The 25,932-nt window shown below is 47.9% G+C and overlaps 1 protein-coding gene across 1 annotated transcript; it reads left to right on the top strand.

Moving 5' to 3' along the window:
- Window positions 1–683: 683 nt before the first annotated feature.
- CETP (cholesteryl ester transfer protein) lies at window positions 684–24,423 on the top strand. The gene is made up of 17 exons (XM_078868621.1): window positions 684–947; window positions 3,879–3,993; window positions 6,201–6,332; window positions 7,201–7,277; window positions 8,068–8,155; window positions 8,927–8,990; window positions 9,708–9,768; window positions 10,647–10,738; window positions 12,739–12,921; window positions 14,271–14,324; window positions 15,363–15,530; window positions 17,099–17,166; window positions 19,026–19,068; window positions 20,242–20,311; window positions 21,029–21,114; window positions 21,650–21,774; window positions 23,448–24,423. The coding sequence occupies exons 1-16, from the start codon at window positions 794–796 to the stop codon at window positions 21,728–21,730; spliced, it is 1,536 nt and encodes a 511-aa protein (XP_078724747.1). The 5' UTR covers window positions 684–793; the 3' UTR covers window positions 21,731–21,774; window positions 23,448–24,423.
- Window positions 24,424–25,932: the final 1,509 nt, after the last annotated feature.

Below are 25,932 nucleotides of genomic sequence, written 5' to 3'. Positions count from 1 at the left end.
ATCATTTTCTTGATACAGCTGTCGTGGCTGTGACGGTTCCACCTGAAGACGGAGGCTTGTGTTGCCTCCGAAACGTCGTGATTTTTATTTTACTTTTATTAATTTTAATGTTTTACCTACGTGACTTTACCGAAAAAACCTAAGAACATCACGTTGAAGTATGGTCAGATAACACACACGACTCTCACAGGCGTGGGGGGGGGGGGTCCTCATCCAGCAGTGGATTGCCAATAAGGGATGTACACGTGGGGTATAATTCATCCACATAACCACCGCCGTTGGCTTTCCGCAAATAAGTCTTCACGAAAAAACGTAATTGTATACAGCGCCATTCACACAAGCCCACGCTAAGCACTTTATATTGTTGCATTTTATTTCAAAGCGACTGCGCCCTGCACACTACCCCACAGCACTGCGCTAACAAACCGCTTTGTCATTATCCATGCGAACACAATATATTCCTCAAAATGTTGCATACGTTTTGTTCATGAATATATAATCCCTGCTTGTGGCGTACATATCGTCCGTTGGAAATGACTAAACTTTGCGTTGCTCCCATATGTAATCTTTTATTTTGGCACTCACCCCATGAGTGGTCGCAGCACGTGACGTCTAGAAATATCAATCCCATGCTTCTCCCTTGCTGTACCCCCCCCACACACACACAACTAAAACCGCCCAGCCCTCTGGACAGCACATACAAATCGCCCTCCCGCTCACAGCCGACTCATCTTGTCTCTTTGTCTCCCGGCTTGCTGACTACCGCCCCGTATCCCTCCTGCAAAAAAGCCAAATGGGTTTCTCCAGGCTCTGTGCCGTGCTCGCTGCGGTCTCCCTCTGCTGCTGCTGCTGCGCCGTGCCCTCGTTTGCATCATGCAAGAACGAGACGCGTCAAGACGAGACGCCTGGCTTCGTGTTTAGAATGACGAAAGCCGCCACCAATTTCCGTGAGTTGTCTGCGTGTGCGCGCCTGTCGGGGGAGCGGTGGTGTAGCAGCGAGCGCGCTGCCCCACGAACCTGGCCACCCGAGTTTGACACCCGCTCACGGCGCAAAAACAGGATTATCCGAGCCGGTCGTGGGCCTCCACTAGGTCGACTCGGCCTTAAACGAGTTCCTGGTGCGACGTGTAAATATCGCCGCTAGAGAGACAAAGGCGGCCGGGTGTGGTGCTGGCCACGCCACCCACTCGTGTGGCCGTGCCGGAATTCATAGGTGCTCGCTAACAGCACTTGTCCCGACAGTTCGTTAAGGCTGTACGGGGCATCTCTGTCTTTGTAGGTGTGCGTTGTCTCGCGCTGTGCATGTGCGGGTGTAACAACAACCCATTGAACAACTTCGCCGCGTTCGTTAAAGGAATGTTAAGACTGGGAAAGTCAAAACTCACGTAAATTTGCGCTTTATTTTTTGTTGTACGTGCAGAGACAAACTCTTGGCTTCGATAGATATGCAACGGCTGCACTGCGCACGAATTATCTCGGCGTGGAAAAGGTTCTGTTGCTCTCCGTGATAAATGTTTGCGGTGATGTAAGCGCCAGAATTGGTGATCCGGGTTGATGAGAGCCCCGCTAAATTACAACCTTCATGAATTGAGAGAGGATGAATGCAACAGATATCTATCAAGAGTCGCGATGGTTTCATTGAGTAAAGTTTTTAATATATATGTGCAGTTTGCCGCGTAGGCTTTCGCGACCAAAATCATCCAAAACATGGGTTTTTTTGTGTTAGATTGCGTAAATATGAATGTGTCGTTAAACCCGCCACCACCACCCGACACAGCCAATTGTAATTACTGGCAAAACGTCGGACTCGGATTGTAAATGTTGTAGATTTACTCTCCAACACATCGGTGGGCTTTACTAGTAACGAATTGGCCACGTTCTGTTAACGTGACAACGCTTGCTAGTTGGCTGTGTTGGGTGGTGGCGGGTTTAACGACCCATTTATATGTACACATGGAAATAATGTTTTTTATTACAGTCTACTAATAAACAGTTAACGGCTGACTCTCAAATGGGAAGTGCATATCTAATGAGGAAAGAGAATAGGACAATTAGTATTGCGAATGTTATCAGCTGAGGGTGCATTCAATTCACTAAACCGCTTCTCCGGTTACATTTAGGCGACCTAAGAAAAGTAGGGGAATAAAATATGTTACAGTGATTGATGCTGCGTTGGCAGCGGTGCACAAGCTCAACTTGGAAAAAACAACTCTTCAAGAACACTGTAGCCTGAAAAGGAAAATATGCAGGGTGCTTAGAAATGTTTTAACACTTCTGAGAATTTGCAACAATAGACTCTTTGACTTATTGAAGCTATTAACATACATTTTTATCATATTACGGTGTATTGTCCGTTCTTTTTCCATTTAAAACGATAGTCCCATGTAAGTGTTAAAAATAATTTTGGAACAACAACAACCGCCATTTTCCACTAAGTGGTGGTGACGTCACCACGACGATTGTGCCAGGCTATGTGCACGTTGAGGCCACGTGAAGTGTCGAAACGCCCGCTGGCACGAGGTCACGGGGCAGACCCAGATGCCAAGGGTCGACTGACTGGAAGGATGCACCACCTGTGCCCTCTACTGTGCCAAATTGCTGTGCTTTAGCCACCTGGCGCTCCGCTCGTTATTGTGAGCGTCGCTCCTCCGCCCTCCGTTGTTGTTGGAGGGCGACTGCCCAGTAGCGTCCTTCACGAGCCTCCTCCACAGAGGCCGATTTTGACACCGCTGGTACCAGTCATCGGCAAGTCCACTCAGCTCCACATCCTCCTGTACCACATCACTCCGTCTCTTCTTTAGCCCGTGCCGCATCTATCAGCCTCCCATTGTATCTGTACCAAATGGAAATTACTCCGGTACAACTATTGAAGGATTCACGAACTACGTGGTCCAAATAGATTTTAAATAATGTGGGAGCCAGAGGACATCCCTGTCGCACCCCAAGGTGTATAGGGAGTGGCTCCGACTCCCAGCCGCATAGTTTTACCCGGGCCGGCTCACCATCATGGAGGTCCTTAATGATCGTGAGCAGAGTGTCAGGGACTCCGAAAGCACGAAGAACAACCCAGAGCCCAGGCCTACTGATGGTATCATAGGCCTTGACCAGGTCAATCAAGCAGAGATGTAGGCCTTGTTGGAATTTCCTACATCTCTGCTGTGGAAGACAGACAGAAAATATGGCATCTGTGCAGGACCGCCCTTTCCTGAAACCGCATTGGGGCACCGCATGTTGAATAATCCTTGCCAGGACCTTTCCCGGCACACTGAGGAGTGACATGCCCCTGTAGTTGTTACCGTCTGTGTGGTCCCCCCTTCTTGAAGAGAGAGACCACCAGGGCATCCTTCCATTACAAGATTAACATGAACGTTGGTAATTTTTCAATACACACCCTTTTATTTTCACTCAAAAGTTGAAAATACATTATTTTGACATCATTAATACAAATTTGATGGGCTAAATATAAGTAGATGGTTTCCATGCAATATGTTTAATTTTCTTCATGCATGCCACCCACTTTTATTGAGCACATCAAATTTGATTAATTCTGGGGTCAAAATAATGTATTTCCCACTTTTGAGTGCAAATGAAAGTGTGTGCATTGACAAACTTTATTTTTTACTCTAATATTTTTCTTTTCCTTCAAGGCAGTGTTATTGGCGGCCGTGCTTGAGTGTTTATAGCACAGTTCAAGACAACCAGACAGCTTGAAACTTTTTTTTTTGCAATCGCCTTCGGCAAACTTTAACCATGACAGCAGCACTCTTAATAACGACGCCAGATTGGGTCATCTAATGATCGACGTTGTGCCACGCGACGATTCCCCTTATTGAGGAAAGCCCCGTCGTGGGCTCTTCTCTCTTTGCTCCTCCGCACAGTGAATGAGGAGATCATCGAGGTGATCCAAGTGGTCCTCAAGAACACCACGTTCCCCAGCGTGCAAGACAACTCTCCAATCCCCTTCATCGGCACCGTCTACTACTCCCTCACCGAGTGAGTGTGCCCACCCTCCGGAACAACCGGCGTGGAGAGAGGCGTTTTTGTTGTTGTTGTTGGCATCGGTTTCATTTTTGCTTGATAACTCGTCCCTACGCTGCTGTTCGCCATCGTTCAATACACTCACTCTCCTTCTCGAATCACCTGTGGATTGGTTTGCCCGTGCCCAGCTCAGTCCAACGCTACTCCATTAAATATTAACCTTTGGCTTGTTCTAACCCTGCTCCTCCGCGTATGGCACCACCTCATCCCTTCCTGCGTTGCACTTCCACTCGTTGGCCTGCTGTGCCGCAACACTTCAGTTATTTTAAACTCTTAACCTGCCCTTGGCATCATCATCATCGTCCTTTATACCACATCAACCATGCAAGTACACCTTGAGTCCCCAGAGCGAAGCGATGTCTGTAAAACCACGACACAGGAAAGGGACTGAACACCAAATGCAGTATTCCCAAGTAGTACAATATTGACTTCCCACCGGTGTTATCCAACTTTTTTTTCCCTCTGGCGACCCCCCCCCATTCCCTGTGCCCCCCAAGCACCCCTCGCCCTGCTCTCCCTACCCAGGTTATCCAGGCCAAAATACACAGAGAGGTCACATTACCCACGCCTCCGGTCAACGCGGTGTCCGTAAGGCGTTCGTACCGTTCCGTCTTTAACCGTGCTTCGTTTTGTCACCGCCACGTTGCGCCGACGTTCCCTGCGGCAAATTCGAAATTTATCCTGCACGGTATCCATGCCGCAGCCTGCGCCCCCCCCTTCCCCCTGAGTGGGTGCGACCCACAGGTTGAATAGCTCTGCAATATACACGGCGCACGAGAGAGCAAGATTTGAAAAATAGAAATAGTGTGTTCTCATAGACAGCCACGACCAAGCAAATGAAAACGTAAACAAAAAACCAAGCGAAATAAAAAAAAACGATTAAATCAAATAAGAAATGGCTCAAACAACAAATGAGTCCATTAGGTCTGCACATCGCAAACCACAGTCGCGACTTGCCAACCAAGCCAGGAGATTCATCTTCTTGGTTCTTTGGTAATATTTTATTACTTCCCTTCTACGTGACTTTAAAATAATAAAAATAAAACATAATAAAATAATATTTTATTATGTTTTATTTTTATTATTTTATTATTTCCATTCTACGTGACTTTACCGAAAGAACCAAGAAGATGAATCCCTGCAGTCACGAAAGCTTTAAATCGAATTTCAAGCTAGGAAACCTTCACAGGAGGCAGCGGTGGAGGGCCAAAAAGTTACCACTCATTTATATCAATCGGTCCCACGTGACCAAGGGTCGGCATGACTTTCAAAGGAGGAGAAGAGCCATTTCCTTTGTTTTTGTCTTTCACCCAAATAGTTTCGAGAGCCGCATCACGCGCAGAGCTACTCGAACACACACACAGCAGCAGCAGCAGGTAATACAGCAGGTTAAAAACACATTGTCACTTAAATACACAAAATAGGTGATGAAATGAATTGCGTCCATTTAGCTTAACCCCCCCCACCCCGTACACCCTTGCTAGTTCTTTAACAATACAGTTTGACTGTTGTACATTGTGTTGTCACCAAGACATTCCAAAGTGATTAATTCCCTGCCATATTTAATAAATTAACTTTACGTTCACTTATACTGGTAGGAACCTCCTGGTTACACCAGCCCACAGGGGATTATTGTGTCCGTCGTGCAGGGAGGGGCTGGGTGGGGAGGGAGGGGCTGGGTGGGGAGGGGAGGGTGGGGAGGGGCTGGGTGGGGAGGGTGGGTGGGGAAGATGGGGAGGGGCTGGGTGGGGAGGGTGGGGCTGAGTGGGGGGTGGGAGGGGTGGGACTGGGTGGGGAGGGGGTGGTCACCCCGTGGTGCCTTTATAAAACTCAACGTTTAACCTACTCACGCCGGCTTGTGCCCGCCCTCACAGTCGGCCATATTTGCGGAATACACCACGCCGCCGTTGACCCTGGCCATTGACCGAGCAACCCAACGTTCCTACCAGCTCCCTCCACAGGAATGTGTTATTAAAGTTTAAAGTTTTTGGTTTTGTTTTGAACAGCTGCCTGCAATGGGTGGTTAGCCATAGAGCCGCAAGGGGAAACCCAAAGAGCCGCCAGGCGGCTCCGGAGCCGCAGGTTGCCAACCCCTGAACGTGACCAGGGTGGGACTCTCCGTGCCCCCCCCCTCCTCTCCCCGCCCCCCCCCGTGCTTGCAGTCTCCGCATCACCAACACCGCGGTGGCACAGAGCGAGATCGTGCTGCTGGAAGGCTACGGGTTGTCGTTCTACGGCAAGGACATCGAGATCGTGGTGCAGGGGAAAGTCTCCTACGAGTACCGCTCCTGGCTGTGAGTGCATTTTGTGATTTCGTGAAATTTTTCAAGGGTTGCTCATTGGTGACATTCTAAGTGATATGCATACCGTGTCGACCCATATGCTTTACCCGTATTCTTGCACAGGGAAATTGAGTTTTCAGGTCGATACGGCGTACGGCCGTTTGAATACGGGTTAAACAATGTTTTTGTCTATTTGTTTGTGTTTCTCCTTTGTGATGGGACTGTGTAAGATGAGCGTTGAGATTTATAAGAGGCACGGGGTGACCACTAAGGTCTGAATTGGTCTGTAATAAGGTAGGGCACTGATAAGGGGTTGACCGGTATGCAGTTGTAGCTCGTCAGATACCTCCAGTCTAAATAAAGAGTCTGAATGTTTAGTTTAACTTCAGTCACACCAGGAAGGGAGAATCCTATTGAGGGTCCCGCACCTCCGATTAGCAAGGTTGGCTACGTACGGTGCGAAAGAAGTTGAACACACAAATTTTACAAACAACGTCTCTTTTCGATTTAAAGCTTTCGTGAAGTCACGTAGAAGGGAAGTAATAAAATAATAAAAATAAAACATAATAAAATAATTCTCACGACGTTTCGGCCACAACGCAATCAGCCGTCCTCAGGTGAAGACCAGGACTGTCTCCCCAACAGACCAGGTCTGTCTCCCCGACAGACCTGTTCTTCACCTGAGGACGGCTGCTTGCGTTGTGGCCGAAACGTCGTGAGAATTATTTTATTATGCTTTATTTTTATTATTTTATTACTTCCCTTCTACGTGACTTTACCGAAAGAACCAAGAAGATGAAAACAACGTCTCTTTTTGCGAGGCAGGTATGGATATGCCTCGACCGATAACGACGGCTGCATACGCTGTGTGTTGTTGCAGAACTTCGTACGTGTCGAACAGGACCATACTGTTCACCGTCTATACCAAAACATCGCTCAACATCACCTCCCGTATCTGTGAGTACTTGGTGGCCTGCGGTATTTCAAACAACATGCAAGAAAAAAAACGTCTTTTTATAAGCACTCGGCCTCTGTATACAGGGTGTTTCAAAAGATGGACCCAATTTCAAAGCAGTATATTTCACGATGCCAACATGTTACAATTACGCAAAAAGTTACAAACGGTTTAATGATTTATCAAGTTTTACTAGCCATTTTATAAATGCTCTATGTGCCCTCCACCTGCTGTACGGAGAACATCGAGACGATAGTTGAATTCGTCCCAAACGCCTCTCAAAGTGTCTTCTTCCACTGAAGTCACCGCTGCCGTGATTCTGTTTTTGAGGTCATCCAGATTAGTCGCTAATGGTGGCACAAAAACAACACGGTCTTTGACGTATCCCCACAACAAAAAGTCGCAGGGTGTGATGATGTCTGGAGATCTTGGGGGCCAAGAGTGTAGCGCCAAGTCTTGGGGTCCCGTGCGACGTATCCAACGTTGAGGCAGTGTGTCTTTTGCAAATGACTGAGGCTAGGGGCTGTTTGTGCGCTGGCAGAGGCATCTAACGGTAATCACTCTATGCCCCGCCCTTTCAAGTGGTAAGAGTTTCATTCATGGGCGGGTGGTGGTGGGTTTAGCGACACGTTTATATATTTACGCGATCTAACGCTAAAACAGCTGTACTGTATTATGAAAGCTGATAATGTTACGTCAACGCTCTTTAATGCTCGCCGACTCTTGCCCGATTTGCCCGCTCATCAACGGGAATGGTTTTCGCTCTCGCCCCTCACCCCCTCCCCTGCCCAGCTTCCCCCAATGGGACGTTCTTGATCGAACCGCCCTCGTGCCATCTGCACATCGACGATCTGCAGTTACGCCTCGCCAAAAACGAAAAGTGAGTGGGCTCCCCGTGGCACGCCAGCGATTCCCACCATCCGTAGCTACTGCGTTGCCCTTTTCTACTTTTCGATTTTTTAAAAAATGTTTCCAGGTGTAAGGCCCACTGAGCAACACGTGATAGCTCAACGAATTGGCCTAAATTTCGATTTAAAGCTTTCGTGACTGCAGGGATTCATTTTCTTGGTTCTTTCGGTAAAGTCACGTAGAAGGGAAATAATAAAATAATATAAATATAAAACAATACAAATTCTCACGACGTTACGACTGCATTTCACACCTGATGATGATTGCTTGTGTTGCAGTCGAAACGTCGTGAGAATTTGTATTGTTTTATATTTATATTATTTTATTATTTCCCTTCTTCGTGACTTTAACGAAAGAACCAAGAATATGAATTGGCTTAACACGTGGAAACGTATTGCAGCCAAATACTCGAAACACACGTTTCTACATGTGGAGAGAAAAACCAGAGGACCCGGAGAAAGTACACGCGACTACTGAGAGAGACACGCAAACACCAAATATATAGCAGGCGTCAAGGTCTGGATCGAACCCACGCCCTCATGCATACCAGGCGAGGTAGTTAACATCTCGCAGCACGGCGTGGAGGTGCCTTCCCCGGGGAGGTGGGTTATCAAAGGGCTGCAGGGCTACGGTGACATTACTGGATCTGGCGGTGATGCCGGGACGCTGCCGTAGTTGGTCCCCTGCCGTCTCGCCGTGGCGGGCGACGCTCACGTTGTCCGTTGTTGCCGTGTCCCTGCAGCCTCGGCATCCAGTTCCTGGGAGACATGTTGACCATCCCCATCCGCCAGCTGCTCCGCATCCAGGTGATTCTTACACTCACCTTTCATCGTCTTCATCATCATCATTGTCATCAGTGTGACCATAATCATCAAAGTCATGGTCATCATCAGCATCATAATCGTCGTCGTCATCATCATTGTCATTTTCATCGTCATGATGATGACAATATTGTCATCACCATGAGCATGATTATCCTGACAGTAAGTAACCTCATTATCATCATCAGCAATATCATCAACAGTAGTAAGAGCATAAGTAGCATTCTGATTATCATAATCGGCAAAAGTGGCATTATGATTGTCATCTACAACACATCATATCTTATATTTATATATAACGCCTTTATCCAAGCTGCTTTACAAGCGTTATGAGTGGTACAATGAGGGTAGCTAAAGGTGATATGGTGAATAGCGATGGGTATGGGGAGGTAGGTTAGTCGGTACGGGAATTACCGGGGTACCTAGAGATGGAGGGAAGGATGGGCCAGGAAGAAGAGTTGGGTGTCTTGAGGGGGGGGGGGCAGAAACTCGAAAGGGAGGAGGGTGCTTCTCGCTTCATGTGGAGGGGAAAAGGAGTGGACATGGGATTGTGCACAAAGAGATGGGGTGGAACGGTTAGGAGTAGGAGAGACCAGCAACACTTTTCGTGCACACGTGGTCACGCAAGTATGACATACACCGCAATGACACTCTAACTTTGTCATCCGTTTGATGTCTGTGGACATGTTTTTGTTTTACTAGGTTTGCAATGAACTTCGAAACGTCGGCAAAGAGCTCTCTTTTCGGTTGCAAGCGCAAACAGGTAAAAAAAAAAGGAAATTGTTACAGTGGCAGAAAACACGACATTTGTACCTGCACAACCCTATTTGTAAATTCACTGCTGGATGAGGGCCTCCCCACGTCTGCACAGCTTGAGGAGGCCCTCATTCCGCGGTGTATTGACCGTGTACCTAGCGATAGAGTCTGTTAAGGACTGATCAAAAACAACATCTGGCCGAGTGGCGATGTGCATAGAATGTCCATGCAGGGGCCAACTCAGCCCATCAGCTCTACAGGGTTGATAAAATAATACCACGATGAAAAGTCAATAGAGGACTTCCTATGAGAAGGAAATAACTGGTCCTTGACATGGTAATAAGTAATTTCCTGCACTGGTAATAATACCGCACCCAGTACACCACATCCGGGCACCGCGGTGGCAAGATGTTAACTACCTCGCCTAGTATGCAGGATGTCGTGGGTTCGATCCCAACACTAAGGCCTGCTGTATATTTCGAGTTTGCATGTTCTCCCATGGTCGCGTGGATTTTTCTCCGGAACCTCCGGTTTTTCCCTTCACATTTAGAATCAACGTGCGTTTAGAGTATATGGCTGCTATAAATGTCCACGCGATAAGCCACTTCGTTGAGCTATCATTTTTGATAGCCAGGTCGCTTCTGGAAAAGAATGGGCCTTACCTGGTAAAAAAAAAGTTAAGTTTATAGTTTTTTTTTTACCCAGTATACATTTCACTATGCCTGTGGGCACTAATCACGTTGCCTACTCCAATCTGCCAGTGAACCTGGGCAGTATTCAAGTGAGAATTCGAGCCCTGCCCACAGTAATGAATCTGGTTTTGTGGCACGAACAAAAACTCTTCGGGGAACCGTTTGCACCACCCCCCGTTATCTCGCGTCGCAGACAAACTGACCCTGGACGACAGAAACGAGCTGGACGTGTCGCTCTTGTCGTGTCCCCTCATCACGAAGGACTACATGGAGACGCGGCACAAGGTACAGGGGAGGCCGACCGCCGAGCGGTGGCGTTGCCGCTGACCGCAGCGGTGACCGGCGGTTAAAGGCGCTGGCCGGAGCGTTACCTTCCGCTGCCGTTGCCAACCGTTCCAGTGGGGAGTTGGCTGCGTCTCTTCTGCTAGTTTCACGCGGCACTGTGGGAAGTGATTTGCGTGGATTCCATATCGTCTCGTCTCTGCTGCCCACATCGAGAATGGTTCCACCTTATCAGGACATCTCCACCTACGGAACAAAAAGGACATCTTTCTCACCACCATCGTCCATACAACTGCCTTAATGGAAGCACAAACAACAGGCCTGTGTCCTCTTCAGAGCAGATACATAGAGCACTCAGAAATGCTGTGATTAATGCTTAGGTGCTTGAAGTTGGTTTACAACGTGGTGCCTTGAAAACACTGGGATACGTGTAGATAGTTGGCACCATTACACATGATCTGACTGGGCTGTGCAGTGGTTGGAATGCTTGATACGTGATTGTAAAGATTGCAAAACAGGTTGTCAGTTGACTCAGTCCACTATCTCTCCAGGGGTGATAAGATGAGCACCACTTTTAGAAAAATCAACATTTGGTCAAATTGACCTTCACCATAGCAATGTGGAATTTCCACCCTTTATCTCGGGCTGCCTGTTATTGTTTTTGCTAACTTTCACTTTGTTGATGATGATGAAGATGATGATAATACGAATTATTACATAACCCTTAAACAGACTGCTGGACAAAGTACTTCTCGTGGCACGCGGGTCTCGGGGGTAGTTTGACGACACTTCACTACACTGGCCATTGCTGACGCTGCCGTGGCCAGGAGTGAATCCAAACAACCTCGCCAACCTCTCCCTCCTCCGCCCGCTGGCATTGCAATGTGACCATCGGTTCATCTGATCCTCCACATGCAGCATGCCCTATCTCCATCAGATCCTCCACATGCAGCAGGCCCTATCTCCATCAGATTCTCTACATGCAGCAGGCCTTATCTCCATCTGATCCTCCACATGCAGCAGGCCCTATCTCCATCTGATCCTCCACATGCAGCAGGCCCTATCTCCATCTGATCCTCCACATGCAGCAGGCCCTATCTCCATCTGATCCTCCAGACGCAGCAGGCCCTATCTCCATCTGATCCTCCACATGCAGCAGGCCCTATCTCCATCTGATCCTCCACATGCAGCAGGCCCTATCTCCATCTGATCCTCCAGACGCAGCAGGCCCTATCTCCATCTGATCCTCCATACGCAGCAGGCCCTATCTCCATCTGATCCTCCATATGCAGCAGGCCCTATCTCCTTCTGATCCTCCACATGCAGCAGGCCCTATCTCCATCTGATCCTCCATACGCAGCAGGCCCTATCTCCATCTGATCCTCCACATGCAGCAGGCCCTATCTCCATCTGATCCTCCACATGCAGCAGGCCCTATCTCCATCTGATCCTCCACATGCAGCAGGCCCTATCTCCATCTGATCCTCCAGACGCAGCAGGCCCTATCTCCATCTGATCCTCCACATGCAGCAGGCCCTATCTCCATCTGATCCTCCATACGCAGCAGGCCCTATCTCCATCTGATCCTCCACATGCAGCAGGCCCTATCTCCTTCTGATCCTCCACATGCAGCAGGCCCTATCTCCATCCGTTCCTCCACATGCAGCAGGCCCTATCTCCATCAGATCCTCCACATACAGCAGGCCCTATCTCCATCTGATCCTCCACATGCAGCAGGCCCTATCTCCATCCGTTCCTCCACACGCAGCAGGCCCTATCTCCATCAGATCCTCCACATACAGCAGGCCCTATCTCCATCTGATCCTCCATATTCAGCAGGCCCTATCTCCATCTGATCTCCCACTTGCAGCAGGCCCTATCTCCATCAAATCTTCCACATGCAGCAGGCCCTATCTCCACAGCGGTTCATCATGGAGTTTTGACAAAGGCCGGTGGTTCTCTGACGGTGGTTGCACCGCTGGTGCCGTGCGTTACGCGCGCAGGGCTGGATGATCCACAGGGGCGAGGTTCTGGGGCGGAACGGCAGCAGCCTCTGGCCGCCGCTCGACTCGGTGCCCACGGAGCGCATGATGGGCATGCGCATCGCCGAGAGCGTCCTCGAGTCCCTGGCTCACGCGTTCTTCCAGGAGAACCTCCTCAAGAACTTCACCTGGGACGACGTGGAGGTGCGCGTGTGCTGTGTGCGCATGCTGTGTGCGTGTCTGGGAAGTTGGGTGAGGCTGAGGACCACAGCCAGGCCCGGAATGGCCATAGGGCAAATGCCTGGTGGGCCGGTCCATTCCGAGAGCCGGAGGGCCGGTCTGTGTGGGGAAATTGCAAATGTGATCAGAGTAAAAAAATATATCAATTTTATCACCTCAAATGTGTATGCTTCATTTCTCATTTATGCTCTCAGTTGCCATGACGTCCCCATATTCGGCAGCTCCAAAAGATTATTCCTCACCGGCCCATTTGTTTTTTGTACCCAGCCCAAATGGGTCCAATGGGCCACTGTGTGTTTACAAATGCCTGGGCCGATGTTTTGTCCCAGTCCGTTACTGACTCCAGCTGCTACCGCGTGACAGAGAGTGTTGTGGCGAGAGTTTCTGCGCCACACACCTGATCACCTGGGTTTGGTTCCCAGCCGCGGGTTATATCAGCGGCGGTGAATATCTGGGCCACCGCTAGGTTCACTCGGCCTTCGATGAGTACCTGATAGAGTGCGTAGGCGAAAGGGCCTGGTGTGCCTGCTTACAGCACCTTTCCACAACAGTATGTTAAATGCTGTATGGGGATCTTTGTCTTTGCTACATGACCCCAGCGACCCAGGTTCTATTTTTGGCCATGAAACACATCATCAGTGGCATGTGGTATCTGACCTTGTCCTGGGCCTCTACTAGGTTGACTCAGCCATACATAATTAACTGGTGTGGTGTGTGTGTGTGAACACAGGCCCCACCGTGTAATCTGCTGTGCTGGCCTAAATAGGTGCTCGCTAACAGCGCTCGCTGGGCGTTCGTCGAGAGTTTGGTATCCGATGGGTCAATCCATCTGTGCGGGGATATTACTGGGGGTGGCTTTGTCACGGTAAACTATATTTAAATTCAGACTTAATTAAAGCACTAACTGTAAGTGCATTTGTGTAGATTTGCGTGTGATTGTTTGCTTAGGCAAATATCAGTAAGGCTGCGAATGCGTGTTTATTCATGGTTGCAATTGTTTATTTCCATGATATATAAAATATGTCAATGTATAAATGTCAGTACAGTGTAACTAAATAAAAGCCTACGGTGTAACTGCCATTGGCCAAGCATCCGAATGCTGAAAATGAAAGAACTCAATTGGGATTTACACACAGCAGCAAAATCGGTTCCTTACTGCGAAAAAACTTGACAGGTCCCTCCTGAAATTAGAGTTGAGACTCAGTGAGACTTTCCCGGGTAAACAGGCGTAGTGGTAATAATATACTGTATCCTTATTATATGCCAAGATGTCAAATTTCACGAACACAACTGTAATTTTTTTATTATTGCAGGAGGTCTTTGGTTCAACATCAGATACGACTGGATTTTTGGAGTTCTGCAAAAAGGTAACGTGTTGCACACGTAACAAATAATTAAGTATACTCTGCGTGTATGTATGTACGTGTAAGGGATGCATGCATCTATGTGTTTGGAGCGGTAGTGTAGCGTTGAGCGCAACGGTTATCACGCTGCGCTACGAACCCGGCGACCCGAGTTCGATTCCTGCTCACGGCCACCAACACCAGTGACGATTATCTGAACCGGTCCTGGGCCTCCCCTAGGTCGACTCAGCCTCAAATGAGTACCTGGTGTAGTGTGCAAATCATTGCCACTTGAGAGACAAAGGCGGGTGGATGTGGTGCTGGGCACCCACCCCCTCGTGTGGTGTGTCAGCCTTCATAGGTGCTCGCCAACAGCACTTTCCCCAAGAGACTGTTCAGGCGAGAGGCAAACCCAATTAGGAAATAAATAAACACTCCCCAGGTCTAATGGCTCGTGAGTTCGAATGGCATGCCCGGCTCTCATTGGCATTGTCACAGCAGCAAACATGCTGCGCTATGGACCCGGTGACCCGAGCTTGATTGCTGGCCACGGATAACATCAGCGGCGACTGATTTCCTACATGGTGCTGGTCCTGGATCTGTGTAAATTGCTGTTTGTGCAATATAACCACCCCAGCCATTCTACAATCATGAGCGAATGACCGTCACCTTTGGTGCCTGTGACCAAATCATCCATAATATGCACTATCTCATCAGACATTGAAGGCTAAGCAGGTTCGAGCCTGGACAGCGCTTTGAGAGGCAGCCACCGTATACGTGTTAAAATAAAATCGGTGTACTCGGCTGCCGCAAGGTTACGTTGTGGGCAACAGAGGGCAGTGCAGCAGGACCCATTGTCGTACTGCACTATTCTCCCACGCCAATACTCCCCCATGTTAAACTGAACCCCCTGAGCAGCGTGGCGAAGTCTGGTGAAATAACCCACGCGAATCGGACGCTCGTGTGTGGAGGCTCTCATCCACCAGTGGATTGACGAAGCACGGCACGCACGTGTAGCCATTCTCTCCGTGTGGTGACTTTGGCTCGGTCTGCCTGGGGCAGGTGCTGGTCCGAACAGGAGGGAAGGACAGTCTGGAGCAGACCCTGCTCACTGTGAGTAGCCCCCGGCCGCCCAAGCTGTCGTGCGAGCCGGCGGGCATCCACCTGTCCAGCACCATCAAGGTGGACGTCACCCAGGACGGGGGGCCCGTCCTGTTCAGCATACAGCTGGTGAGGAGGGTGCTGCGGTGGCAAGATGTTGACCGCCTCGCCTGGTATGCAGGAGGCCGTGGGGGTTCGATCCCGACCCTGACGACGTCTGCTGCATATTTGGAGTTTGCATGTCTCTCTCTCCCCGTGGTCGCGTGGTTTTGCTTGGGTCCTTCGGTTTTTCCCCTCCACATTTAGAATCAAGGTACGCTTAAGGGTATTTGGCTACTAAAGGTATGTATGTGTATGTATCTTCTTGGTTCTTTCGGTAAAGTCACGTAGAAGGGAAATAACAGACCTGTTCTTCACCTGAGGACGGCTGCTTGCGTTGTGGCCGAAACATCGTGAGAATTATTTTATTTTCTTGGTTCTTTCGGTAAAGTCACGTAGAAGGGAAGTAATAAAATAATAAAAATAAAACATAATAAAATAATTATGTATATAATAATTAATAATAATTATGTATATATTATGTATATAATATTATGTATATAATAATGTATATAATAATTATGTTTTATTTTTATTATTTTATTACTTCCCTTCTACGTGACTTTACCGAAAGAACCAAGAAGATGAATCCCTGCAGTCACGAAAGTTTTAAATAGAATTTTTTTTTATTATGTTTTATTTTTATTATTTATTATTTCCCTTCTACGTGGCTTTACCGAAAGAACCAAGAAGATGAATCCCTGCAGTCACGAAAGCTTTAAATCGAAATTTATGTGTATGTTCTTTGAACTTCTTTAGCACCGTGCATAGCCAACCGTGCTGATCGGAGGTGCGGCTCGTGCCGGGTAAGAGGACTCCGGCGCGTCACTCGTGGCCAGCGCTCTGTGTGGCTCGACCGGGACACGTGTTGATCTGACGGATGGAGTCGCTGAGAGAGAGAGAGAGAGGAGATCGACACTTGGTCACCTCCGATTAGCGCGGTTGGCTATGGTGTGAAAAAGGTTCAGCGTGCGTACGTACGTGCATGATCGATGGTGGTGAATTTGGTGATGAGAACAATTGACCGGCGTGGTTCAGTTTGGTTAAAGAACCAACCGTGACCGACAAGGCATGGAGACATCTCCATGTAGCAGTGGCTGTAGATAGACAATGATTATGATAACAGTAATAACGGATGATAACTGATGATGATGGTGATAATGAGAATGATGTTGAGTAAGATGATGATGCTGATAATGGGGATGATGTTGAAAATGAAAAAAATTACGATGGTAATGGTATCAATAACGATGCTCATCATATAGTATACTTTATCTTGCCATCAAGTCTCTTATGCAAGGGTGACCTTTTACAAAGATAATGATGATGGTGGTGATGGCAGAGATTGTAACGGATGGTGACATCGATGGATGGATAGCAATGTTGATAATAATCATAAATTATAATTGGAGTGGTGACATTGACGATGATAGCATTGGGATGATGCCAATTATTATGTTAATGGAAATGACAGTTACTTTCTTAGTGTTGTTCCATTCATTGCAACGTATGAATCCAGCGTCTTCTGCGAGCTCGGCAGACATCCGGCAATTGTTCGCGAGTTCCCTCCGTGGACGGTTCATTTTTCTCCATCCTAGTTCATCAAGACGATCTCCTTCGCGCACGCCATCACCGACGGCAGGAGGATCAACGGAACCGTGGACACGTAGGTGGCGCACGGACGCACTCCCCCCCCCCCCACCTCCTCCTGCCAGCTGAACGCACGGTCGCTGCACGCATGGCTGGTCCCCTACCAGCTCGCCGTCGTGCGCTCGAGACGTACCAAATAACACGCACACGCACGTGCGTATAGTGAGCACATGGCCTGTCTGCATTGAACACGCACAGACACCACCCGTCGGCATTTCCCGAAGACGTGCATCGCGGCCCTCTTGGTCTAGGATCAACGTTTGAGCACTTTGTGAGCGACCGACAGCAGCAGTGGTGGTGAAGCACTACGTCGGCACCACAATGCGCACAGGCAGCGTGCTTTTTCAGAGAGTTTTGCTTTTTGTTAGAACCTTGCGCGGCTTTCCAGCCGGCACTGTTATATTGTTACGCTGGTTTTGTTGTTGAACCCAACACAGTCGTCAATAACACTGTGCGTGGCCTGTAAAAGGAAAAGCATAATCATCGTAAAAGTATATCATTGGCAACGTTTCGGGCAATGGTCCTTCTCCACAGCGCATCGAGAGGGCCGATGCCGTTTGTTTCCCGCGGCCAATAGGGAAGTCCAGCAGATGGCGTGGGGCATTCACGCTCCCCCCGGCGTGTCTTGGATGAGCACTCATCCCTCGTGCGTTTAAGTGTCAGTGTACTCAAAACGCGTCTGACGCAACACGCAGCGTCCGCTTGCAATTGTGACGATGGCGATTCGTGTGATGCAAGTTGAAATCTCACCGTACGCACACGACCGCACACGCATGCACGCGCCTGCACGCGTGCGGTCGTGTGGTCGTGTGGTCACGTGAACGTATTGGCTGCACGTGTGATGAGCCACGTACGGCAACAATACATGCCCGTCACCAATTGGATTTGGAAGTGGGGTCGTCGGATCACATATCTGAAGCCGCATTCATAACAGAATCAGTCAGGGAGAGTACCGTTGTTAAACGATAATCGGTAGCTGGTTTTAGAACAGATTACCGATTCAGAAAGTCAGGAGATCGTGAGTTCGATCCCGGACCCTGTTGATTCTCTCTTCAACACACCGGTGGGCTAAAGAAGTGAATTATTTTGTCCTTTGAAAAACGTGACACATTTTTTACTCTTCTTGGTTCTTTCGGTAAAGTCACGTAGAAGGAAAATAATAAAATAATAAAAATTAAACATAATAAAATAATTCTCACGACGTTTCGGCCACAACGCAAGCAGCCGTCTTCAGGTGGAGAACAGGTCTGTCGAGAAGGCAGAGTCTGAAGACGGCTGCTTGCGTTGTGGCCGAAACGTCGTGAGAATTATTTAATTATGTTTTATTTTTATTCTTTTATTATTTTCCTTCTACGTGACTTTACCGAAAGAACCAAGAAGATGAATCCCTTCAGTCACGAAAGCTTTAAATCGACATTTTTTACTGTTTGGCCGTGTCGGGTGGTGGAGGGTTACGACACATTTATATATAACGCGATCTGACCCAAAACCAATATTATGAAGTATAATTGGAGTCCACGTGATATCTCTCTCCCCATGGTGGTCGCGGGGATTTTTCTTCCGGGTACTCCGGTTTTTGCCCCGCTCCACGTGATATAAAAAAAACACGCGTTTAGATTATTTGTCTGCTACTACAAATTCTCACGGGCCGATAATGATATAAGCCACGATGACGAGCTATCGTGTGTGGCCGGGTCGCTTCTGAAAAATAGCCCATATCTCAGTGGGCTCTACCTGGTAAACGAAATAGTTAAGTTTCGTTAACTCTGCACGCGTGCCGTATTACGCAGAAGCAGATATCGTGTTTTATTTTTCCAAGCGGCGGACGCTGATCCACAGTGACGGCGCGTGCTGCGTGTGTCTTTCATTCTGCAGGTTCCGGGTCAAGAGCATCGACACGAGCATCCTGACGCCCGAGGTGCGCCGATGAGATCCCTCTGCCCAATTTTACCTCTTAAGAACCATATTCTTGGGTTGTTTCGGTAAAGTCACGTAGGTAAAAAATTAAAATTAATAAAAGTAAAATAAAAAAATAAAAATCGTGCTGTGACGGTTCCACCTGAAGACGGAAGCTTGTGTTGCCTCCGAAACATCGTGATTTTTATTTTTTTATTTTACTTTTATTAATTAAACATTTTTACCTACGTGACTTTACCGAAAAAAACCTAAGAATATGAATCCTTGCAGTCACGAAAGCTTCAAATCTTCTCTTAAGAACCCGCGGAGGCATTCCAGAGCACCGCTTGAGACAGCCACCGATTTTAGCACGAAAACCGGCAAGCGACGAAGGGTGTCCCACCATCATTAGACCTCCTTTGCCAGTACCAAAATATAATAATAGGGTTTTTCCCCTTTTTTCTGGCAACAAAACTGAAACCTTTTTACGAGGATTTGTGTCTGCATTAACCACAATACTTGCAGTTCGCGTCCCGCTGCGCTGTACAAATACGGGGGAGACATGCAGGTCGAGAGAGAGGTTGCAGAAGATTTGTTTGAGTTGTTTGAGCTGGGGAGCGAAGGAGTAGAAGAGTCTTTAGGTCTGAGAGAGAGAGGAAGTCGAGATGACGTCATGGTTGAAGTTTAAGTGAAGACACTGCATAGGTTAGAGATGATCACAGTCATAAGCGGATATTAGTGGAGTTACCAGGTAAGTGTTGTTGATTGTTGAATCTAGACATATCAAGACATGAATCAATCACTGACTGGGACTTTCCCATTGCGAGTGGCACACATTAACCCCATCGCCACACGGCTGGATTGTTGATTCATAACATAAAGTTAGCCTGTTATGTATTCAGTACTGTTATAAGACGGCGTTGATGATGCATTTGGTGATGATGATTATTATTATTTTGTGCTTGTGTACCGCTGCCAAAGCAGTTCGTTAATATTTTCGCAAAAATAATAATAATAATAATCTAATGTCACCGGTTGTCGTTGACCATCATTGAAAGCGACGAGAAACAATGGGAGCATTTCTCTTTTCGCTGAGAAATCCATAAGTTCTTACAAAAAGATATCGGTGGTTGTGTCGAAAACCCACGCCTCGGTTCCGTACATGATGGAACGCTGTTCTCGTGTCTGAGCGCAGGAGCTGGCCACTTTTCCAAAACTTTTGAGGAATTACGTGAAGACCGTAGCGCAGGAGGTCGTGTTGGAGCGTACGTCGTGCCACCACCACCATGGCCACCACCATGGCCACCACGAGCAGCACCATCGTCGTCATCATCATCGTCATCATTTTCATCATCGTCGTCGTCATCATTTTCATCGTCGTCGTCGTCATCATCATTGTCATCGTCATTATCATCGTCGCCGTCATCATCATCGTCATCATCGTCGTCATCATCTTCGTCATTGTCGTCATCGTCATCATCGTTGTCATGACCATTGTCATAATCCACAACAACACCATGGCCACCTAAAGGGTTTTGAAGTATTGGAGCAAAATTCCAAATGAGGCCTCCCTCTGAGGCCCCCTCAGCCCTAAATGAGGCCCCCTGCTGCCCCCACCCCCCCACCCCCAACTGCCCCCCTCTCTATGGTCCTGAGCTACACAGCATACATGCTAATTATCACCACATTAATTTATCGTTTGCATCATCATCATCATTGCTATTGCACGATCACCCACAGCAACAGCAGAGCGTGCACACTATTTGTCTTTCACCACCACTCTCAAGACGACCACCGTCGTCAACACCACCCCGGTGTCAGCGTGAACAAGCGCGTCTCTACACAAGCACTGCATCACCAGCGGCGGCGGTGTTGGAGCTCTTCGTGCGAACACGACACCGCGATTGCGTTGCGCTATCGGCTCTGTGCGAAGCGTCGCCGTTATTATCGTTACCGACCTCTCGTGACGCCCTCTTGTCTAGGTTTTGAACGGGAGGTTTTCGACTCCATAAACCACAACGGCATGGACGGCATATTGCTGGTCGACCCGGTCTTCAACACTCAGCACGTACGTGAACCCTCAACCGTGACGCTCTCATTGCCATTACTATCATTATCACGCATGCATTCCGTTAAGCATTTGAGAGAAGGATTATATTCTTAGGTTTTTTCGGTAAAGTCACGTAGGTAAAACCTGAAGACGGAAGCTTGTGTTGCCTCCGAAACGTCGTGATTTTTATTTTTATTTTTTATTTTACTTTTATTAATTTAAATTTTTTACCTACGTGACTTTACCGAAAAAACCTAAAAATATGAATCCTTGCAGTCACGAAAGCTTCAAATCTAGAAAGAAGGATTACAATCTAGCGGGTATATGACAAGCTAGCCCCCTTAAAGGGTATAATTTTAATGCCACATATATGATTTTCAAGACTCTCTGTCATCCTCACTATAATGAGAGAGATTATATTTTCGTGCTTGGAAACTGACAATACAATAATGTGACGCGACCGGTGTGAAGGCAGAGGGAGTATTTATTCCACGAGGCTGTGAAAGGTTTCACGATGTCCATGGCTTACCGGCTGGCTTCTGGTGTCTCATAGGGTTACCTGCAGCTGGAGACGAACATCTCCATTGAGGATCACTTCTTTGCGAGGATCATCAAACAGAAGATTTACGGCTGAGCCTGTCGGAGGAGGTCACGTGTTGATATCCCAGGCAGCATAAGGTGGGGGCGTCGCTCAACGTGTCAGAAAATCAGTTGTGGTCAATAGCCCCGTTGCTCTGCCTCGCAAAAAGAGACGTTGTTCGTATATTTGTGTGTTCAACTTCTTTCGCACCGTACGTAGCCAACCTTGCTAATCAGAGGTGCGGGAACCTCAATATGATCCTCCCTCCCTGGTGTGGCTGCAGTTGAACTAAACAATCAGACACTTTATTTCGACGGGAGGTATCCGACGAGCTACAACTGCATACCTGTCAACCCCTTATCAGTGCCCTACCTTATTACAGACCAATTCAGACCTTATTGGTCACCCCGTGCCGCTTATAAATCTCAACGTTCATCCTGTAAAGTCACGTAACAAGGTAGAAACACAAACAAAGCGGCACATTTTTTTCCCTGTACAAGAATACGGGTAAACCGTATGGGTTGACAGGTATGCAACCAATGCCATTGATCACTCATCCTGTACTGCGTTGAACTCGTGATGCCATGACTGGCCCAACAGGGGCGCCCAGGTGAATGCAGGTGGCTCCCTTGTGCACTTTCTTTGACCTCCACATTTAGAATGAGCATGCGCTTGAGACGATTTGGCCGCTATAACTTTGCACGTGATAAGCACGTTCGTTGAGCTATCGCTTGCGGTCAGGTCGCTTCTGAAAAAGATCTGTGATTAGCTCAGTGGACCTTTCGTGGTAAAAAAATAAAAAATATAGTTTAGTTAGTTGTTGCATTGAGAGAGAAAGCAGGCCCAGGGAGCAAGCCTCCTTGCTGTCACGTTAGCCCAGCGAGGCTGTGGTAGGGACCTGGGCCCATTGAATGGGGCCGGTGCCAATGAGGTCTCTTTTGCAAGGCAGACAACGGTTCATCTTCTTGGTTCTTTCGGTAAAGTCACGTAGAATGGAAATAATAAAATAATAAAATAAAAATAATAAAATAATTCTCACGACGTTTCGGCCACAACGCAAGCAGCCGTCCTCAGGTGAAGAACAGGTCTGTCGAAAAGACACCTGCAGTCACGAAAGCTTTAAATCGAAATTCAGACAACGGTTGTTGACGTTCCCATCATGGGGTACGTTACGACCCCGCGAGTTACTCAAGCGCAATATTCATGGCAATCATCGCCCCCTGCTGTGACAATTTGGCAAGAGCCACAGGACATAGACTTTCTGGATATACGAGCGTCGTAATAATGATGAAGCTTTTATAAAATGTATTGTTGTATTGTTATTATAACAATTATGACAATACATTATAAAGCAATAACAATACATTGTTATTGCTTGTATTTAGAACATTCACCGTATATGTGATTATTTTTTTAATACATTTTATTTATGTTTTGTGATACGATATACATCGAGGCAGACAACAAGTTATCACCGCTGCGAGCTATTACACATTCCTATGGCGGGGCCATTACATTCTTCAACGAACTACCACCGATTTCCCACCACGTGTGATGCAGTTTCACCAAATTGTGTTTAATTTACCTGACCTCAAAAGATAATGATGATGAGTTAACTATCACCAAGAATACGCCCAAGACTGTTTCGGTTGCTGTATAATGATTAAGTACCCTACTTGTTAGAAAACATATACACAGTAACATCATTATCGTTATGTATACACCAATATGCCTTTAACCAAATCACTCTGTGCATGTATGATATTTTCAGATCTCAGAAGCTAAGCAGGGGGTTGATACTTGGATGGGAGACTGCCTGGCCAATACCAGGCATTGTAGCCGCTGGCTGCAAGGTTGCCAGGAGGTGGCAGTACAGCAATTTAATTATCGAATCTTCTCGTACGGAGCTTTGATTGTTACCCCCCCTCGAGCACTCGTGCTTTCTCCAGGCACTCCGATGATGTCGGCGCACAACGCCAAACACTGGTTCGTGGCGTGTGCCAAACAAACCCAACGCGAATCTCTCTCGAGACTCGTTCGGGGCTCTCCTGGGTGAATCGACGCCTGACACACACACACATCAAGTGTAATTTCCTCTTCAAATAAGTCGTTGACAGCGTAGTGTCTTTCAACATAATCGTTTATTATAATTCAACCCTCTGTGTATTTTTCAGTGTACATATATATGACAACAGGTTAAAGTGATATAAGAATATGTATATCACTGGCACAGTTATAAAACGCATTAAATATAGTATAACAGATATGCCATTGCGCTCGGGTTAGTTGCAAAAGCATGCAGGATCAGATTCGTATGAGCTTTAAATATTACTACGGTAATTATTAACACTTAACAAAGCACAAAAAACAATATTTAACACGCAACGGACATTCCCTTTTTTATGACAATAACTTATATTGCACCTCAATCCAGTATGAGTCCATTTAAAGTTCCAGTGTAGGCAGCTTTTGGAGGCTGCTCCCTCCCTATGGTCCGGTGGCCCAGAGTTGGGTTTTTGGGGGGGTCAACCACGGCACCCTGAGCAAGGCCACGCAGAAGAAACCAAGCTGCAGTCACCGGCCGCTATCGTTCCGAGTCGTCCCGCTCAAACTTCGCCGCGCGATTCTCAATTTCGACGTCGCTTTCGCTCGCAGTTTGTTCTCCGTTGTACGTTGTAAAATTGTCATTGACGTGCCAAGATATGCGATTAAATAATTGTGACCCCCCCCATCTCTGCCCGTGCTCGCGACTGGTTCCCGTGGCGTGGCCTTCCCCCGCTGGGGACACGCGCGACACCTGCGAGCGCTGGTAACCGGCTTCCACCTCCGAGGCGAGCGTGGGATGTCGCATTGCTCGAGTCGACAACGTTTGAGTCGGCGACAAAGAGAAACGCATTTAGATTTTCACAGCAGTGATTTTTTGTTGTTGTTGTTGTTATTTTGTCTTCTTTATTTAAGTGGCATTTCCGATTGAAGTTCGGTTGAAATTCGCGTTGCCAATCGGTAAATTACGGTGGCAATTATGCTCGTGGTGGCAATTACACCAGTTTGGTTTTCAGTCAGCTTCGTAAAAATACGTACAGGTTTTTTTTTTTGGGGGGGGGGGCGGGGGGAATTTATCACCAATTATATGGCAACTGTGCTGTTGGAATGTAACCACGGAGGCAAATCAACATTGTACGGGGAAGAACCCCTTCAGTCAGCAGAGCCTCGCTCCTGCCGGGGAGTGGCTCGCTGCAAAAGATCACGCCATGGATGGACTTCTCAAGCCACTTCAATTCGAGGCCTGCACCCCTTTGCGATCTGTTAAAGAGCGGTCCAATGAATGCCATTCATTGGATGGCACGGCATTTACAATGTGCAGTCCCCGCGGCGGGGTGAGAGAGAACCTCATTTCATCCCACGGTATTCATTTTTTTGGGTGCAGTCATCGCGGTGCCCTCAGCCGAGACCATCAACTAGATGTACGCTGGAATCCTCCTGCTTATTCAAAGGTGGCTGCGACTGCATTTAAAGCCAGGGAAGACCTCGGCAGTTTTGCGTCAGTTCTCCGACACAGCCCAGCCGTCGCTACGAGGCCTGTGAGCCACCTGGCCATCGTTCAGAGTGCTGTTTTGCGCGAGTGTGATATAGGTACACACAACATACCGACTCCTGTGTTTAAACGCCATGGGGGGGGGAGGGGGGTGGTGGCCACCCGGTGGTTTGAGCACCACGCTATGAACCCAGAGACCTGAGATCAGTTCCCAGCCGCGGTGAGTGCCGCGTGATCTGGCCCTTGGAACCCACGCACACTGGTGAGCGCGGTGAAGTATGGTCAAACAACGGTCACGGCCCGCCAGGGCGAGACCTTCACGAAGCAACATTGGAGCGACATAGGCCAGTAAGTAAAAACAAGTAAACGCCACAGCGAGAGGGATGTTTGACAATAGAAGAGTCAAAGCGGGGGACAATTTTACGTGAAACGATGCTCAAATATTTACGATTAAACTTTTTTTTATGTTACCAGGTAAGGCCCACTGGGTTATGTAGCTCTTTTTCAGAGGCGACCTGGTGACAAGTGATAGCTCAACCAATCGGCTCATCTTGTGGAAATCTATAGCAGCCAAATACCCGGAGAACAATCCACAAGACCACGGGGGAGAACATGCAAACTCCAAATGTACAGGCGTCAGTGTCAGGATCGAATCCACAAACTCCTGCATACCGGGCGAGTTAGTTAACATCTCGGCACCGGTGCTACCTCCGTTTTCTCT

The sequence above is a fragment of the Lampetra fluviatilis genome, chromosome 26 (genome assembly GCF_964198595.1).
Source record: "Lampetra fluviatilis chromosome 26, kcLamFluv1.1, whole genome shotgun sequence".
Taxonomy (NCBI): domain Eukaryota; kingdom Metazoa; phylum Chordata; class Hyperoartia; order Petromyzontiformes; family Petromyzontidae; genus Lampetra; species Lampetra fluviatilis.
The sequence above is the reverse complement of the archived record's forward strand: the minus strand, read 5'-3'. Positions and strand labels throughout refer to the sequence as shown.

Coding starts and splice junctions, on each gene's coding strand:
- CETP (XM_078868621.1), top strand. CDS start 794: ATGGGTTTCTCCAGGCTCTGTGCCGTGCTCGCTGCGGTCTCCCTCTGC. Junction 7,278..8,067: donor CAACATCACCTCCCGTATCT/GTGAGTACTTGG, acceptor TCCCCTGCCCAG/CTTCCCCCAATGGGACGTTC. Junction 17,167..19,025: donor ATCAACGGAACCGTGGACAC/GTAGGTGGCGCA, acceptor TTCATTCTGCAG/GTTCCGGGTCAAGAGCATCG.